The 20,135-nt window shown below is 41.9% G+C and overlaps 1 protein-coding gene across 10 annotated transcripts in view; it reads right to left on the reverse strand.

Moving 5' to 3' along the window:
• LOC126159801 (zinc finger protein 728-like) overlaps positions 1-20,135 on the reverse strand; it is a 226,872-nt gene that overhangs the window by 200,068 nt on the left and 6,669 nt on the right. For 8 of the 10 annotated variants that reach the window (XM_049916587.1, XM_049916581.1, XM_049916584.1 and 5 more), the window contains 3 exons: positions 19,341-19,403; positions 8,087-8,179; positions 2,751-2,843 (listed from right to left, as the gene is read on the reverse strand). In XM_049916587.1, the coding sequence (XP_049772544.1) occupies positions 2,751-2,843; positions 8,087-8,179; positions 19,341-19,403 (249 nt within the window). Of the gene's footprint in view, positions 1-2,750; positions 2,844-8,086; positions 8,180-19,340; positions 19,404-20,135 lie in introns of those variants that run through there. The other 2 variants (XM_049916585.1, XM_049916586.1) reach the window with 2 other exon arrangements.

A 20,135-nucleotide genomic window follows, 5' to 3' on the forward strand; every position in this document is an offset into this window, starting at 1 on the left:
CACATACATCGATACTCCGCTATCCAGCTAATGGCGCATTGGGAAGGGTACACCATAACCCTGCTGGTCATTTTCGTTCCCATTCCACTCAAAAATATAAGGGAAAAAGACTGTCTATGTGCCTCCATATCAGCCCCGATTTCTCAAATTTTATCATCATAGTCCTTATGTGCAATGTATGTTGGAAACAACAAAATTGTTCAGCAATCAGAATTCAAATGGCAATTCTCTAAATTTTCTCCATAGTGTTCATCCAAAGAACATCACCTTCCTTCTGGAAGTTCTCATTTGAGTTCCTGAAGCATCTCCATAACACCTACGTACTGTTTGAACCTACCAATGACAGATGTGGCAGCCTATCACTTAATTGCTTCTCCAGCAAAGTATTACTTTGCTATCTTGCTAGCTTGCTCTAGCTCCTCATGTAATTACCTAAAAAAGTTCCCAATTCCACAATTAGTACAGAATATTGCTGGCCATGTGCCAGTATCAAAATGGTCAGCCCAATTTTTCTGCATCATTAAGCCCTAGCATTTTATGCTCCTGAGACCACAAACACTGCATGTCACTAGCTGACAGATGTTCACTGCAAAACTGCATGTGCCACTCAGGATCACTGTTATCGTCACACATCCTCTTTGTAGATTTGCTCATGTCTCTACCACTCTACCACTATTTAATCTAAGTTACATATTTTCAAAGCAACAAGTGGGGGGAGGGGGGGGGTACACATCAGTGATTTCAGTGCCAAGCACATGACATGGTTTTCCAGACCACACAACCAGAAACACACTGTTCTACACACTTGCTATGGGAGCATCACTCCATGCAGTGGACACTATCCCTGAACCTCTGGCCCTGGTGACATGGAGACATCTTGTTTGGCCTGTGATCTCTCTGACTGAATACGAAGGCCAGTATGGCCTTTTGTATTTTCACGGTAAGTGGTCACCAACTACAATCCAGCCACTTTGACAACTACAGGTATGCCTTAGGACACTGTACAGTTTGTTGTTTTGGCCTAGCTCCTCATTTGCACATCCCTGACTACTACATGTGGCATTCTCATTTCTGTAAAACCCTTCTTGTGGAACAACAGTACTACTGTTTCACTTACTGTCCTGTCTACTTGTGATGCCAATGCATCCCTTTAATTTGTTTAAAATGGCATAACATGAGTCTCTGTGTCAAATTCTTGGCCTGTTAGCTGTGAATCAGCTACACTCCTTTACATAATGTGAGCTGTCTGTAGCATGATCGTTTGGTTCCTTGACCTGTGTGCTTGTATCACCACACATTTCTGTGTTGAAGAAGCCAACATGTTGTGCCTGAAGAATGCTTTGCAACTGCAACAAGTTTGTTTATGAACAATGAGATCAAGAGTGAGCCAGTACCTAAACTTCTGCAATTGTATGTTTAATGTTCCCCAATCATTGTCTAATTTCATTCCTGTGACATATTTATCAATTTGAACATCTCTTTACCTTACCAAGGTCATAAATCATATTTAAAAAATTTATCTTTCTTCTTTAGATCTGCCAGGACTCTAATGACAAGGTCATACATGGCTTCATCTATGTACTATCGTTCACCAAAAGCCATGTACAGAGTTATTCTATTACTGAAACTTTTATAACTAATACAACAGGCACCACAGAAGCTGCCACAATATATACAGGTTGTGGCCAAAGTATCAGTGCTGATCTACAGCACACAAATTTTATCTCTCTTTTTCATAACTCAAAAAATTTTTAGGTCAAATGTAAGAATAATATTCACACAAAAGATAACATCAGCCAATGATTTTTGAACTGCATTTATCAGAAGTTATTGAAACGAGGAATATTTCTCAAATGACCTACACTATTAGAACTTACACTTTACCTAAATGTGAATTTTGCGACCATCGCACACAGCCATTATACAGGGCTATTACAAATGATTGAAGCGATTTCATAAATTCACTGTAGCTCCATTCATTGACATATGGTCACGACACACTACAGATACGTAGAAAAACTCATAAAGTTTTGTTCGGCTGAGGCCGCACTTCAGGTTTCTGCTGCCAGAGCGCTCGCGAGCGTAGTGAGACAAATGCGACAGGAGCCGAGAAAGCGTATGTCGTGCTTGAAATGCACTCACATCAGTCTGTCATAACAGTGCAACGACACTATAGGACGAAGTTCAACAAAGATCCACCAACTGCTAACTCCATTCGACGATGATATGCACAGTTTAAAGCATCAACGATGCTTTTGAACTCATTGATGGGGACATGCTGCACCGAGTGTGGGAGAAACTTGATTATTGGCTTGATGTCTGCCGAATCACTAAAGGGGTACATATCGAACATTTGTGAATGCCTAAAAAAACTTTTTGAGTTTTTGTATGTGTGTGCAAAGCATTGTGAAAATATCTCAAATAATAAAGTTATTGTAGAGCTGTGAAATCGCTTCAATCATTTGTAATAATCCTGTACAATATAGTTGATACGAACAAGGGCTACATAAAACAAGATTATACCAGTCACCAATCCCCTTCCATTTCTATTTCTATTTAAAACAGTCAGCACATAACAGGTGAAATGAAAGTCAAGTGCAGAAGTACAAGAATACTCTACAATTATGAACAACAAGTTCCAAAAAACTGACAATCTGTCAATTTCACTGCAATGCATCTTTTCCTCTACAAACTTAACAAAAGACTTATTACTTGACTACAGGCAATATATCAGACACGTAAATACTTACAATATTCTCAGTTACACTCATTTCCAAATTTAATTCAGGATCCTCCTTGATAAAATCAGTGGACCACAATATTCCCAATGGATCTTCAATGGACTGAAAGAAGGAAACATTCTGTGAATTATAACTGCTTGCTAACTTCTGTGTGTATATGACAGCTCTCCCTATTCCTTTCTCATGAGTATCATCCAACTTTACAGAGATTCTTATCGATTGGGAAGAGTGAGTGTCAGAATGCATCCAAATCAGTTCTATTGTCTCTGATTTTGCTATCAGCCATTGTGTAGTATTTATTTGGCATACTTTCTCTTCTATTCCTGTCACATAATCCACTCTGATTTCAAAGGCACTATGGCATGCTTTATCGGGTGGTCGTACTCCCACATACGAACTTTATATATGAGTGCGACGACATTTCTAAATTAGGCTCAGATAATAAATAGATGCAAATAATCTTCCAGCTGTAAACCCATAAACAAGAGGACTTTTTGTTCATTATTCAAATGAATATGGCATTTCACACATTATCAGCAAAATTTACCAAATTGAATGCTATTTACACCATGTATTTTCAGTGGCTGCTCTTTAGGAAACAATTAAAATTTATGTCATGTGTACTGGATGAAAATCATACAGAATTACATACAGCGAAAGCAGGATGTCAGTAATGATGTAAATACTACAGTGAATAATGACTGAGAACTCTACAAAATACCAATCACATATCATAGTTCCACATCATCTGTTATAGCACTGTGACACAGAGGCATGTAACAAGATTAACTATTACTTCCCCCTGCCGCCGTTGGATAAGCAGCTGTCAGCAGCAAATCGCATACTCTTAGCTTACTTATTTGTTACGTAGTTTAATTCTTAATTTCTTTGCATGTTTTTGGGTACTTGCATTGTTTAATTCATAAATTTCGGGCATATTATAGTATTTGAGAGTTGTAGCATCGCGCTTTAGTGTTTACTTCGTAGATTCTTACTTAAATTGCGTGTGAGTTTCGTGTAGGAGATGTAATTTCGAGTTTTAGTTACTGTAATCATAAATTCAGGCAGATTGTAGCGCAGTCGTTAGGCATTTGCACAGGTTCGTTCATACATTCTTTGCGTTATCCAGGCACGGACTTGTGTTTCAGTAACTGTTGTTCAACATCGATTAGAATGGACAGGAACTGTGATTGCTGTGCTCAGATGAGGGCTGAGTTGGCATCCCTTCGCTCACAGCTGCAAGCGGCGCTGTCTATGGTCGCGCAGCTTGAGGCTGTTGCCAATGGGCACCATTGTGGGGAGCCGGACTTTGGTATCATGGGGATGTCAACCTCGTCCGGTCTGTCCCCAGATCGGTCTGCCGCTGTGGTTGCCCCAGTTGCTGCCCACAGTGGGGCTGAGCCCTCGTCTGTGGTTGATTGGGAGGTTGTTCCAAGGCGTGACAGGCAGCGAAAGACGTCCCCGGAGGCTGATCAGAAAGCCCACCCGGTGCGTCTGACAAACAGGTTTCAGGCACTGTCTCTGGCTGAGCCAGATGCAGCTGCCTGCCCTGTTTCAGAGGATGATTCTCGGCTTTCAAGGTCCAGGCAGTCGAAGAGGGTGGGCTTATTGGTAGTTAGGAGCTCCAATGTTAGGCGTGTAATGGGGCCCCTTAGGCATATGGCAGCTAACGAGGGGAAGAAATCCAGTGTGCACTCCGTGTGCATTCCAGATGGAGTCATTCCTGATGTGCAAAGGGTCCTTCCGGATGCCATGAAGAGCACAGGGTGCAGCCAGCTGCAGGTGGTGGCACATGTTGGCACTAATGATGTGTGTCGCTTTGGATCTGAGGAACCTCTCTCTGGATTCCAGCGGCTATCTATTTGGTGAAGGCTGCTGGTCTTGCTTACGAGATGAAGGCAGAGCTCACCATCTGCAGCATCGTTGACAGAACCGACTGCGGACCTTTGGTGCAGAGCCAGGTGGAGGGTCTGAATCAGAGGCTCAGATGGTATTGCGACCGTGTTGGCTGCAGATTCCTTGACTTGCGCCATAGGATGGTGGGGTTTCGGGTTCCGCTGAATGGGTCAGGAGTTCACTACACTCAGCTGGCGGCTACACGGGTAGCGGAGGCTGTGTGGCTGGGCTGTTTTTTAGGTTAGAAGGCCTCGGGAAAGTACAGGGTGGGCTGCAATCTCAAAGAGTGCATGGCAAATACAGGACGTGCTTGGATCAAGGAACAGTCGGAATTGTAGTTGTAAATAGTTGTAGTTGTGCTGGGAAAGTCCCTGAGCTACAAGCGCTAATAGAAAGCACAGGAGCTGAAATTGTTATAGGTGAACAATGCTGGCTAAAGCCTGAAATAAGTTGTGCAGAAATTTTTACGAAGTCTCAGACAGTGTTCAGGAAAGATAGGTTAGGCAGAATTGGTGGTGGAGTGTTTGTGTCTGTCAGTAGTGGTTTACCTTGTAGTGAAGTCTAAGTAGATACTCCATGCAAATTGCTATGGGAGGAGGTTATACTTAACAGCTGAACTAAGTTAATAATTGGCTCCTTCTACCGACCTCCAGACTCCAATGATATAGTTGCTGAACAGTTCAGAGAAAATTTGAGTCTCGTAACAAATAACTACGCCACTCATATGGCTATAGTTGGTGGGGACTTCAACCTTCCCTATATATGTTGGCAGAAATACTTGTTCAAAACCGGTGGTAGGCAGAAAACATCTTCCGGGATTGTCCTAAATGCTTTCTCTGAAAATTATTTCGAGCAGTTATTCCACGAATCCACGCGAATTGTAAATGGTTGCGAAAACACACTTGACCTCTTTGCCACAAACAATCCAGAGCTAATGGAGAGCATCATGACTGATACAGGGATTAGTGATCACAAGGTCGTTGTAGCTATGCTCAATACTGTTTCTTCCAAATCCACCAGAAACAAACACAAAATAATTTTATTTAAAAAAGCAGATAAAGTGTCACTAGAAGCCTTACTAAGAGAGAATCTCCATCCCTTCCGAACTGACTACGCAAATGTAGATGAGATGTGGCTCAAATTCAAAGATATAGTAGCAACAGCAACTGAGAGATTCATACCTCATAAATTGGTAAGAGATGGAACTGATCCCCCATGGTACACAAAACAGGTCCGGACACTTGCAGAAGCAATGGAGAAAGCATGCGAAGTTCAGAAGAACGCGAAATCCCGAAGATCGGCTAAAATTTACAGACGCGTGAAATTTGGCACGGACTTCAACGCGAGATGCCTTTAATAGGTTCCACAACGAAACGTTGTCTCGAAATCTGGTAGAAAATCCGAAGAAATTCTGGTCGTATGTAAAGTACACAAGCGGCAAGACACAGTCAATATCTTTGCTGCGCAGTGCCGATGGTACTGTTACCGATGGCTGTGCCACTAAAGCGGAGTTATTGAACGCAGTTTTCCGAAATTCCTTCACCAGGGAAGAGGAACGGAATATTCTAGAATTTGAAACACGAACAGCTGCTAGCATGAGTTTCTTAGAAGTAGATACCTTAGGGATTGCGAAGCAACTCAAATCGCTTGATACGGGCAAGTCCTCAGGTCCAGATTGTATACCGATTGGGTTCCTTTCAGATTACACTCATATAATAGCTCCCTACTTAGCAATCATATACAACCGCTCGCTCACTGGCTGATAGTTCTGTACCTACAGATTGGAAAATTGCGCAGGTCACACCAGTGTTTACAAAGGGTAGTAGGAGTAATCCATCAAACTACAGACCAATATCATTGACGTCAGTTTGCAGTAGGGTTTTGGAGCATATACTGTATTCAAACATTATGAATCACCTCAAAGAGAACGATCTATTGATACATAATCAGCATGGTTTCAGAAAACATCGTTCTTCTGCAACGCAGCTAGCTCTTTATTCACACGAAGTAATGGCTGCTATCGACAGGGGATCTCAGGTTGATTCCATATTTCTGGATATCTGGAAAGCTTTTGACACCGTTCCTCACAAGTGACTTCTAATCAAGCTGCAGGCCTATGGAGTATTGTCTCAGTTGTGCAACTGGATTCGTGATTTCCTGTCAGGAAGGTCGCAGTTCGTAGTAATAGACGGCAAATCGAGTAAAACTGAAATGATATCAGGTGTTCCCCAGGGAAGCGTCATGGGACGTCTGCTGTTCCTGATCTATACAAATGATCTGGGTGACAATCTGAGCAGTTCTCTGAGCTTGTTCGCAGATGATGCTGTAATTTACCATCTAGTAAGGTCATCTGAAGACCAGTATCAGTTGCAAAGCGATTTAGAAAAGATTGCTATATGGTTTGGCAGGTGGCAGTTGATGCTAAATAACAAAAAGTGTGAGGTGATCCACATGACTTCCAAAAGAAATCCATTGGAATTCGATTACTCAATAAATAGTACAATTCTCAAGGCTTTCAATTCAACTAAGTACCTGGGTGTCAAAATCACGAACAACTTCTGTTGGAAAGACCACATAGATAATATTGTGGGGAAGGCGAGCCAAAGGTTGTGTTTCATTGGCAGGACACTTAGAATATGCAACAAGTCCACTAAAGAGATAGTTTGCACTGCACTCACTCATCTCTGTTAGAATATTGCTGCGCGGTCTGGGATCCTTACCAGGTGGGATTGACAGAGAACGTCAAAAGGGTGCAAAAAAGGGCAGCTCGTTTTGTATTATCACGTAATAGGGGAGACAGTGTGGCAGATATGATACGCAAGTTGGGATGAAAGTCATTAAAGCAAAGACTTTTTCATCGCGGCGAGATCTATTTACGAAATTTCAGTCACCAACTTTCTATTCCGAATGCGAAAATATTTTGTTGAGCCCAACCTACAGAGGAAGGAATGATCATCAAATTAAAATACAAGAAATCAGATATCGAACAGAAAGGTTTAGGTGTTTGTTTTTCCCGTGCACTGTTTGGGAGTAGAATGGTAGAGAGATAGTATTATTGTGGTTCGATGAACCCTCTGCCAAGCACTTATGTGAATTGCAGAGTAGTCATGTAGATGTAGATGTAGAAGGAAGTCTTCCTTGCTCTGTTGGCACCAAATATGTACTTAAGGCATTCATTACATACAATCATAATAAAAAAAATAATGCAAGGGTAATGGTTTGTAAAGATATGCTTGTTATAAGTGCTGTTAAAATACTATTGGTAATAACCTACAAATAACACAGCTAACTAGAGTCAACTGGAAGACCACAAACATTCTTGAAAATAGCTGATATCATAGGTTACAATTGTTCACCATCCATGGAAATTTAGCTTTAATACCCCATATTTGTGTCATGACATTCTTACTACACTTCCTGCACAATACAGTGCTTGTGTGAAAACTTACATTATGCTCAGGTCCATCAGCATGCTTTTTCAGTTCAGGGTCTTGCTTTACCCAAACACTAGGCCCGTCAGCCTTCAATGGGTCTTCAAGAAACTGAAATAGCAAAAAATTGAACCATCAAGGTTTCTGTGTCTTGTTCCTACATGACTCTCTCAGAGAGGAACTGGGGAGCAGGAATACACAGAGAGGGCCAGAGGGCCAGAGGGCCAGAGGGCCAGAGGGCCAGAGGGCCAGAGGGCCAGAGGGCCAGAGGGCCAGAGGGCCAGAGGGCCAGAGGGCCAGAGGGCCAGAGGGCCAGAGGGGGAGAGGGCCAGAGGGGGAGAGGGCCAGAGGGGGAGAGGGCCAGAGGGGGAGAGGGGGAGAGGGGGAGAGGGGGAGAGGGGGAGAGGGGGAGAGGGGGAGAGGGGGAGAGGGGGAGAGGGGGAGAGGGGGAGAGGGGGAGAGGGGGAGAGGGGGAGAGGGGGAGAGGGGGAGAGGGGGAGAGGGGGAGAGGGGGAGAGGGGGAGAGGGGGAGAGGGGGAGAGGGGGAGAGGGGGAGAGGGGGAGAGGGGGAGAGGGGGAGAGGGGGAGAGGGGGAGAGGGGGACTTTCAAACATATCTTGTGTAGAAGCTGTCAAGGCCATAACACTAATAAGCACATATATTCATCAATTAGAAACAGGCAGCAAGAAAATGTGGTGCACAAGTCTGATATTTGTATCCGAAGCTTTGTTTATTCTTGAAGGCAGGTACAACAATAAGCAACTGACCCAAAAATATCAATCAAAATTATTTCTTATATATCAAGCAGCAACCAGCATAGACAGTAACCGCACAACTATGAAAGTGGATGTATTTTACATCACCACCTAAACCACTCGTTACACTTCAACCAAGCCAGATACACATATTACTTACTATCTAGACTAAAATACTAAGAAGGTAAGAACCAGCAACCTCCTATGGAGGTGGGCAGGATGATGTGGAGAGAGGAAGAGAAGAAAAACAGACAGAGAGAGAGAGGTGGCAGAAACAGATGAACAGAGAGGGGTAGCAGATGGACAGAGGTAGTTGGCTGATTGAATGATTAAAGGCACCAAACTACTGGGTGATACATCCCTTCTTTCTCAAACAGGCAGGCAGGTCTACGTGACTGTTGTAAGAGAAAGCCTACCACACACAATCCAGAGGAAGAAAAACCCGATGTCTATGAAACTGATATAAGGGACAAAAAGAACAGGAGACAGAGGACGAAAGGCAGGCCAAGGTGCCACATTTAGGGAGCAGCCTGAAGCACCAGAGAGCAGAATGCAATGAGGGGACATATATCCCCCAGTCCCCACCACTTACCAGAGGTACTCCACTCAGAAACTGCTTCGGAAAGATTAGCAACACATACAGGGCAAGAGAAGTACAGAGACAAAAGATTAATGTGAGAGGGGGAAAAGAGTAAAAGAGCAGGTGGGGTGAGAACTGGGCTGGTCCACCAAGTCTAGCCAGCCACAGCCTGGTCTGGGCAGAGGGGGCAACAGAGTGTTCTGCCAACCCCTCAATGGGCCAATAAGGTTAAGTTGCCCTACCTTAAAGAGAGCGGTAAAAACCCTCCTCATGAAGTAAATATAAAACTAAGTCAGCCACTGAGGCGTCAGGGGTAGCAAGTCAGGGAGATTAAGATTCTGCCACAGGGAGGTTAGGTTGGACAGTACAGCAAAATGTAGACCACTGTTGAACCGGAATGACAACAGTGGTGTGGCACTGGAGGAGATGATAATGAGACGACCAGATACAGCTCATGTGGAGCTGGCAGAGTATGATAGAATGCTTGTGAGGGGCCTGCATGGAGGACCTCCATAGATTCATAGTCTGCTTATCACAGGTTGTTTTAAGTCACAGTGATTCATTCCACATTTCAGGTTCCTAAAACTTGATGGTGTGATACTGATCAGATGTCTGTTTCCAGAATACTGATTACCAGAGCCAGTTTACTGGTAGCCCGTTTGGGTAAGCTATCAGTAAGTTTGTTCCCAGGGATCCCAATCTGACCCAGAGTCCAAACAATCATCACTGAGCATCCACAGTGCTCAAGGGCATACTGGTTAGCAATGACCAAGGGATGCTGAGGGTAATACTGCTTGAGAGCTTTAAAACTGGTCAAGAGGTTGCTGCAGATGAAGGACCCACCAGTGGAGGAAAGCATATACTCAAGAGCATGAGATATGGTTACAAACTCTACAGCTTCCAGCAGGGAACACAAATCAGTAGGACCCGTGACAGTGTAAGCAAAGCCTATGTGATCAGCAACCATTAAGCAATCAGTATATAGACTACTGCTGAACTCCAGAATGTACCAAGGATGGAGAAAAATTGGTGGCATAGGGCCTCAGGAGGGTCCGTGTCTTTTGGACCTCATGATGGGGTCAAAACAAAGCTGTGACCAATGGGTTCCCCACATAGGTGTACATGAGTGGGCCCAGAGGAGAGGTGGAGGAAGAAGTAACTTGAGTTCAGAGGTGAGGGACATGGTGTGGAATGTGATCAAAATCCCTGATGCGGGCTGCCATTATGGAAGATGGGTTTCCCTGTTTGGAAAGAGGGGATGATAGTTTGGATGCTTAGGAGAGTTGCAAACATAGGTAGCATAACTGAGAAGCTGCTGTTGGCTCTTGATACACAATGTATGGACCCCAGCCTCCATACATAATCTTTCCACAGGACTAGTTCAAAAGGCTCCTGTTGCAAATCAAACACCACAGTGGTGCATCACATCCTGTATCTACAATGCTGAGGATGATGCCGAACCATTTACCAGGCTCCCATAACCAATACAGGGTTGTATCATGGCTTTGTAAAGCTGCAGAAGGGTAGTGCACTATGCACCCCTGCTGGTGTTACGTGATAAAGTGTACTGAAGTGCAGCAAGCACTTTCACTTTCACTGAAAAATACTGGGAATTCATGTCAACTAAGAAACAGAGACCAGTCCTAAAAAGTTCCTGCCACATTGAGTAGTTCATCATCAATATAAAGTTCTGGTTGTGGATGAACCATACCATGTTGACAGAAAACCATGACATGGGTCTTGGCACCTGAAAAACCAAAATCCATGGGTCAGTGCCCATGATAGCATCTTTTTTATGGTGCCTTGCAGTCTACATTCAATGACACCCACACTAGAGGAGCAATAGTAAGAGGCCCAAATAGTCAGCATGTAAGGATGTATGACCTCACAGCTAGAGGTGACCACTGATGGCTTGTAGAAAGACAGGGATAATCAGGACAGAGCCCTGCATGACTCCATTCTCTTGGATATTTGGCGTTCTGTGGGAAGCATCAACTAGAAGCCAGAACATACACTGTGACAGGAAATTCTACATAAAAATTGGGTGTGGATCCCACAGACCCCACTTGTGTAAGGCAGCAAGGATATAGCATCACCTCCAGCTGTCATACAGCGTTTGTTAGTCAAAGAAGATGGCTATAATGCATTGACATTGGGAAAAAGCTGATTGGCTGGCAGACTGCAGGCAAACCAGATTATCTGTAGTGGAACAGCCTTGGTGAAAACCACACTGGGATGCAGCCAGAAGACCCCGAGACTCAAGGAGCCACACAGCTGCCAGCTCATTTCGCATTCAAGCAATTTACGGAGAACATTGGTGACACTTACTGGGTGATAACTGCTCATCTCTAAAGGAGCTTACCCAATTTCAGCACTGTGACTATGATACTTTCTAATTGTTATGATGGGAACTGGCCCTCACTCCAGATCCAGTTACATATGACAAGGATATGATGCTGACAATCCACTGATAGGTGCTTGATCATTTGGTTGTGGATGTGACCTGGCCCTGGTGCTGCATCAGCACAGAGGACTAGGACACTGATGAATCCTCACTCAATGAATGGAGCTTTATACAGCTCCAGGTGGCATGTAGTGAAAGATAATTGCTTTTTCTCTACCCATTGCTTGATAACATTAAGAGAAGAGGTACATGGTCCGATGGTTGAAACATGCTGCTCCCAGCATTCTTCTTTTTATTATTTCATCAGGTGGCAGAACTGGGCATGAAGCCACTTAAAGTAAATAAGATGCTCCATGAATTGGTGCCACTTATGGTACTGGAGAGCCTGCCTACTATCACTAATGGCCTCTGCACTCTCTGATGACTGCCAAGGTAATCTCGTCAGAGCAGGCCCAAGGAACAGAGGATTGCTAAATCAGCTGCCAAATGAATGGCTGTAATTATATTCTGGGCTGCCTTGTTGATGCCTCCATGCGGCGGGGATTCGAGGCCGACAGCAAAGGCAAAAGCACTCCAGTCAGCAATGTTGAGACCCCATCTTGTCATGCATCCAGGGCAGTGATGCTGGGGGGGAGGGACAGGAAGATTGTGGAATGGTCCCTACCAACACAGGTCATGATGAACTCCCCAGTGGATGGATGGGAGAAGCCTAGGGCTGCATATGAAAAGGTTAATGAGCAAGAACACTCAGTGTGCCATGCCAAAACGTGAGGGGGTATCAGTATTTAAGAGGCAAATCAAGTTGTGCCAGTCAGACTCCGAGGTCCTTATGATGGCCAGTTATCATGGTTAAAACTCACAAAGGGTTATATGTATTGAAATTGCCCAAGATTAAGAAAGATGGGGGGGAGGGGGGGGGAGCTGAGAAACCAATACAAACAATATCTCATGAGATACTTTATCATCAGGAGGGAGGTAAACACTGCAGATAGTACTATGCCGAAATGCACTTACCTGAACAGCCACAACCTCCAAAGGTGTATCAAGAGGCAAAAGTTTTATATACAGTGTATCGAGAACATATGTGCGAACTCCTTTCCGGGTGCCATTGTGTGGTTCAAACTAGGGCCTCAGGGGTTGCTGGAATCTCTGCATTGGCCACAGGAGTTGAACAGGTGGATCTGCTAGTATGGGGGCCCACTGGAAGGTCCTCCTCCTTTAAACACTTTTCTTGTCTTCTCTCCTTACAGGATTTTGATTATGCCAAGGGCTTCTCTGAATCAGTTTCGTGTAAAGATGATGATCGTGAAGCAGTGTGACCAACAGTTTGTGGTTCCTTTAGCACTTGCTGGTGTCCAGTTTTAGACCAGTACAACCCATGGAAGGAATGACCCCAAGGACCTCTTTCTTGCAAGAGAAGCCAGAAGAAGCTTATTCATCTCAGGCTGGGAAGTGGGGACAAATGTCCCTGGTGTACGGGAAGCTATCGATCCCGAAGCAGGGGATCCCCCAAACCAACAGGGGCCAAGGATGGTTCAGTGGCCCTGAGGGCCCACTACAGAAAGAGTAACAGGCCAGAGTACCATCAGCAAAGGGGAAATGTCTTTGTAGCTGTAGCATATGACATTGTGTACATGCTGGGGGCAAATGCTTGTACTTTCTTTCGGCCTCTTTGTCAGTAGGTTTGTCCTGAGTCTTGTATTCTTGTACCTTCTTCACTCTGTAGAGAACAGTGTAATCTGGTGAGCAGAGAGTGTGGTGCTTTCCACAGTCAACAAAGATGTGGAGAGAGGCAACCGGAGAATTTGCAGGCGATACTCATCCAGTCTCTACAGATGAGGTTAGTGCTGCAATGCAAACATGTGCCCAAATTCCAGACACTTTAAGCACCACAGGGAGAGGGGTGGGGGTGGGGGGGAGAGATCTACGATTTCACATCACATCAGTATACCACCACCTTGACCTTTTCAGCCAATGAGGGAGGAGGGGTGAGACATCGACAGAGAATGGAGTGAAAGGTAATGGCGGTCGAGGAGTTAGAACTGGAGTAAATGCATACCCAGCTGAAGCCAAGAAGTCCACTTATTTTCCTTAAATAAAACTTCTTTCCTTCTGAAAATCAATGCCATATCATTATTATACAAAATATAAAACATGTAAGATATCATGACAACTTTCTGCTTCTCTCCAGTGTCACAGTCACGGTAGTAATGTCATGAATTATGGATGCTATGTAAGTTACAAATTTAATTATCTTACAATTGAATGTAATTGTGAATTTGTCCTAAATCTTTACAAATAAAAATAAAGATAATCGTTTTGCTTGCACCACTAAAAATCCTTCAGAAGTCACAGAGAACAACTCACGTATATGCCATTTGGGCACCTATGGTCTTTGTGCTAGTACCTCAAAACTAAAGACAAATTTTCCACTATAATGAAGAGGCACAAGGAATAGCCTTTGATGTAAAAAGCAGTGACCACTTGTTTTATGTGCAGTAGAGTACAAATTCGCAGCTGGTTTACTCTCCACCACTTTTCCCAGTCAAATGGCGCAATGATGCAGTCACACTCTTGGTACAATTATAGCTGTCAGTGAATATCCATGCAAGCCACCAAAGTGAAGTTCACAGCAATTTCCCTCTTGTTACATCCGTATTTGTTCTTCCATGATTTTTGTGAAATCTCCTATCTGATGGGTGGACTTTCTCTGCATCCTCAATATCCAGTATCTCAAATGTATCCCTATAAAAGCAGTGGCATAACAAATTTTGTTTTTGGGCCACTCAACTGAAAGGTTATCATGTCACGTGCGTGAAAAAAACTAATTGAGTGGTACAATGTGTGCAGAACAAATACAGCACTTCTGTAGTAGCAATATTAGCAGGTGCATAAATATATTTGTGTTAATTTCCTTTTACTCTGTCTTTCTGTGTGGAAACCAATATTGTAAGCTTTTCTCTATCTGCATTTAACTTTTCCTTGTTTGTGGGAATGTGAGAGCCTTGCCCTCATTTACTAATTATGTCGTTAATCTTAACCCTGCTGTAGCTGCCACTGCCATGTGACAGACAAGCATCTGTTGAAAACCTCGCTCAGAGGGCAACATCACCAGCGTGACTTAGAAGTGGCCAAAAGTACATTTGACTCTCTGGCAGTGAATGTTCTCAAAACAACCGAGTCACATCTGAGAAGCAGAGTCGCTGCCAGGCAGTCAGTTTGAAAGCTACAATCTTCGCGATAACTTGGAAGTGATAAAAAGTGAACAACTGCATTATTGGCTATCACCACAGACTTAAGTGAGTATTATGCTTAGTGATATTAGAAATATGGGGAGCGTGACAGTGTGTTTCAGTGCTAAGTGTACCAGTGTTGCATTTTTCAGTGCGAATAAAGTGTTTATTCGAGAATAATTTGCATGTAATTTACCTACATCACAACAATATAATAAAATGGATTGGTATGTAATAAAGAAAAAAAAGTAGACATCTGACGATTCCGGTCACCATTCAGCCTCAAAAACACCAGATGTAAAGGCACAACCCAGCATTTCGTCGAAACTTCCACAACGAAGTTCATCAACCGATTCCTTTAAACACACAGATATTGGCAATTAATAGGATGTATTACAATCAGTATATTACTGATGATATAAAACACAAGCTTCTCACAGCTCCAAGGAAACCTGGAAAAGGTTGTCTTTCCTACTTCTGAGCACAACAAGTAAGCGTGGGTTGAACGTAAGCAAGTGCAAGATAATCATTTTAAACAGTATCCACAGCTGGTGTTCTCACAAGTTAAAAAGGGACCTCTTTGCACTAACTGTTCACTTTTTGTGAATAATAAAATGGCTGGAGGAAAGAAATCCATTATCGCCAAAAACTTGTGACTGAACCACTAACAAAGTTTGCCAAACTTACTGATAAATATGGTGACCTTGAGACTCACTCTCAGCTCAAGTACCAAATTAAAGCACCAACAGATGCAAAATTAAATCGCTACACTAGGAATGCAAACCTGATGTCATAAATCAATTAGAGAAAACAGATACCATCTTGTACCTATAATAAAAACAATCATATTTCATGGAAAGCAAAATATTCCCCTGCGTGGTCATAGAGATGATGGGAGTCTATTAGAAAACTATAATAATCGTGAAAGTATAGTGAGTAACACGGGAAACTTTAGAGCTCTTGTAAGATTTAGAATTGACGCTGGAGACTTTCAACTAAACCATCACCTTGAGACCACTAAAGCGAATGCCACTTACATATGTAAAACGATGTGTAAGGAACTTAATTCATGCTGTGAAACAGTGATGTTATCGAGATTACTGGACGAAATCAAAGATTCTCATTATAACAGGATACTCTTCGGTGAGGCTATGGACATAGCACACACTGCCCAACTGAGTTTAGCCGCAAGATATGTTGATGGTGATGGCTAATTACACGAAAGATTTTTTAAGTTTCATTGATATCAATAAAGACAAGGATTGTAGTGGAAGACGAACCTCAAGCGTGTTAAGATGAAGAGCGTAGCGTTACTGGTGAAGTATAGGTACTACAATTCTTTCTCTGTCCCAGGAGAACTGCGTGGGTATAGGCTGTGACAGTTGGTCAGTTAAGATGTCAGAATTGAAAGGAGCTATGACTACAATAAAAAAGAAAGCTATCAACGTGCAAGTAGCACTATGTCTAAGTTGTCAGCTCAATCTAGCTGCCTCTCGCAGCTGCGAAGTTACAAGTATGAGAAACTCACCTGGTGCTATTGAAGTAGTAGTATCGTCCTTTACAGTGTCTGACAACACTCCCCATTTATGTAAATTGATGCCCACAGATAACCCATGTCTCTACTTTGTCCCCTGAGTCATTGTGGTTGCAGGATCAAAATACTGTCTGTCCCCTTGGACATGTCCAAAACAATGGACAACACAAGCATATTTGACATGTTGAGATTAGATATGAATAAAAATTTATTTTGCAGTGATAGTGACTCCTTCCATTTATCTTTAACCAAAAATATGTAACTTTACTTCGGGCTAACTTTCATGACCTTGTTTAGTCAAAAATCTCTGCTCCTTTAATGTAGCATTATTGAACAGCCAAATTCTGGCTGAAACACCCATAGCAATCAAAACCAATTAGTATATACATATTATGTTACCATTACTTGAAACAAAGATTAAGCCTGTACTTTATTCGACTGCTAACAATACCGTAATTTAATTGGGGTTTTTCAGAATCAAGTTACATATGTAGCGCTTCTCTAGCCCTCGTCCTCCCCCTCCCCCTCTCTATTTCTTGATTACATTCCTTCCATGTTGTTCTAGTCAAAAGGAGCAATCCCATATTTCATTAACTTTAAAGTGTATACATGGTCTGTTACACAGCTTAATTCTTTTGAATGAACAGCTACACACCACAGTAATGCATTAGCCTCCACTTGTGAAACATTAGAACAATAGCACGTTAGATATATTGCTTTCTCTGTGTGTTTTATAGTTAATTCTTGAATAGTAGTCCTGGAATGGACATAACATGTGCACGCTGTGTGGAGAGTTACTGCGGTGAAACAGAAATCAGACTGAATAAAATGTAAAGACCATACTACCATCAAACTGTTGAATAGTAAATTCTTGATGTATTTGTAGTTCCTGAATGTAATGCCCTCCAAGAAAGTTGTCATGTTCAAAATACTCTTGGACCAAAGCTGGCTGAAACGTTGAGCAGAAACCCTTGAAATATTTAGCAAGCCATGGAATGTACACTGAAGAGAGAGATGATACACTTCTGGGATAGTAACATCAGAAGAGTGGAGGGGAGACGAAGGGCAAGAATGAATACGGATGAAATTTGTGCAATAAATGAAAGCGCATGCTATTGGTGGTAACCCCCAAACAGTAGTGAAAGTAGGATTCTCTGACTCAATAATATTTTTATATTGCCAGCATATAACTATACTTAAAATACTTGTTGCGACAAATAGGTAGGCAGTTATGGAAAGATTCATTTTCATTCCACAGGTTGTGTGTGTTAGCTATGACTGATATCATCACAAGAAAAGGTACTTGTATAGTTTACAATGTGGTAATGGCAGGTACATCACACCTATCCATTTGTACCATTCAGTTCTAATGTATCTTACTGTCTTCATGTAATTTAAGGCATAAACTAATGACTAACTGCATAGCAGAAGTGCTGAATCATTGAAAGGCATATCAACTTTGCTAGCTTTCCCACAGATACTACTACAGAACTATGGCCTTATTTTACAGGCTGACTACATTGTGGCAGCACTGTGAATAAGCAGACTAAACAGTTTCACATGACCAGTAATTATGGGATCCATTTCCTTTCTGGCATATGATTTTTTTTTCAAGAGCCATCATACAGAATCACAAAATGATTCAAGAAGATTTTTACACCAACTAGGTATGTCTGTAGTTTTACACACATTTCCTGTGACTTTTCTCGTGAACTAGAATGACCTTTGCCTTTTTCTATACATGTGACAAACCACTTTTCCATATATGAACAATTCACATGGCAGAGAGGGGCCAGTTCAGCACCATTTTTTGTGTAACTGAATCTGCTAACTACACTTTATTGTCATGTGGATCTTTTCTGTCTGTAATCCAGTTACTCACCGCATACTTTTTCAGCATGTGATTTACATTCAATTTAACATTTGCCCATATTCCTCTATGTAAATCATACTGGAAGTAAATTATATTCACTCATTGTCTAAATGGGATGCTAACAACTACTTACCTGCTCTTTCTAAAAAATCTATTCTCATAGCCTTCTTGAAGGCTTCATTAGCCATTGTTGCTGTGCTGGCATCATGATCAGTAACACCTCCCTGCACTAACACCATCTATAAAGACATGCCTGTTCATAGTTACAAGGTCTAAAGTATTTCAATTTTGTGTGCACTACTATACTAGCAGCTTACGAAAGCTTTCAGAAAACTGCTCAATAGTACTTCACAAGACTGCCTGTCCAGAACACCTGCAGTGTGTCTACTCAGTAGGTTAGGATCACCTGTTTTTTCTGCACAACTTTGTGTAGATTTTCCTTGAAAGTAACTGTCACAGCAGTATTAAATGGCAAATAAAAACATACAATGCTGGTGTTCACATACATGGAACCATTAAGGGAACTACTCATTACAACAGGAAATCATAGCTTGAGTCTTCCGACTTGGTACCAATTTTCATATAATTTCATCAATGCAATCTTACGTAATTCTTATTTATGCTTATAATGTAAAGAAGCAATTCTATGAGCTCACAAGCTAAATTACTTCACCTGCTCAAAGGCAATGTTTAAATCCATATCGGTATACTATAACAAAATGTTCTATTTTACCTGTTTCCTCATTTCCAACCTGTGTCATACTATAATACTGTAACTTAAAGTAAACACAGAACTGCTAAAGTGAATACACACATGATTGATAACCATCTCATTTTTTCACAACAACTCAGTGATGATTAATTCCATTTGGTCATATAAATTCTATAATTACCTCTTTATTCACACCCTCCTCCAACTCTTCTTTTATATTCATGTTGAATGGGTAAACTTCGGCCTGTGGTAAAAATAACAAACTGTAATAAATACACTTAAGCAGCCACAGTCCTCCCATATTATGTAAAATTTATCACATATATAAAGCCCAATTGTCATACTTTTTAATAACTAAATAGTATTTCTGGTTAAGTGTTCTCTTTTGAGTTCGAAATTCTGAGTGACGAGTTCACCATGGTATATTTCAATGGGAGGCAGCAAAAGAATTTAAGACTAATTAATGATGACACCTTTGAAAATCCATTACGATCTTCAACTTAAGCCTTCCCCCTATGCTATTGTTTTCAATCATATTTTCTAACTTCATTATCTTCATATGCATATAATGGTAGTGAAATAAAATAAAATAACACAGCTACTACCTCAAACAATGAAATCAATGTTGTTCATATCAAATGACACAATACAGTGTACATCAACTGTGTGGGGAAGCAGGACCTGGACTATCAAGTGGCACATCACTCATACTACTATTACGATCAGAATCATAAAATGTCTAGAACAGTTACATCAAAACCTTTCATTTCAATAAATGCTAATTTGTGATAAAACTATTTAAAAAACACACACCCTACCTTGGCACACTACTTACTACTTTTTTAACATCATTAGCTCCTTTTGGTGGGGCAAGCACATTTCTAACAGTACAAAAAGAGTATGAGCTACAGGCTGAACCAGTCCTATTCTTTGGATTTGAACTATGGGTTTTACTTGCTGATCTCAAAAGAAGACA

This window comes from Schistocerca cancellata, unplaced genomic scaffold, assembly GCF_023864275.1.
Source record: "Schistocerca cancellata isolate TAMUIC-IGC-003103 unplaced genomic scaffold, iqSchCanc2.1 HiC_scaffold_1147, whole genome shotgun sequence".
NCBI lineage: Eukaryota > Metazoa > Arthropoda > Insecta > Orthoptera > Acrididae > Schistocerca > Schistocerca cancellata.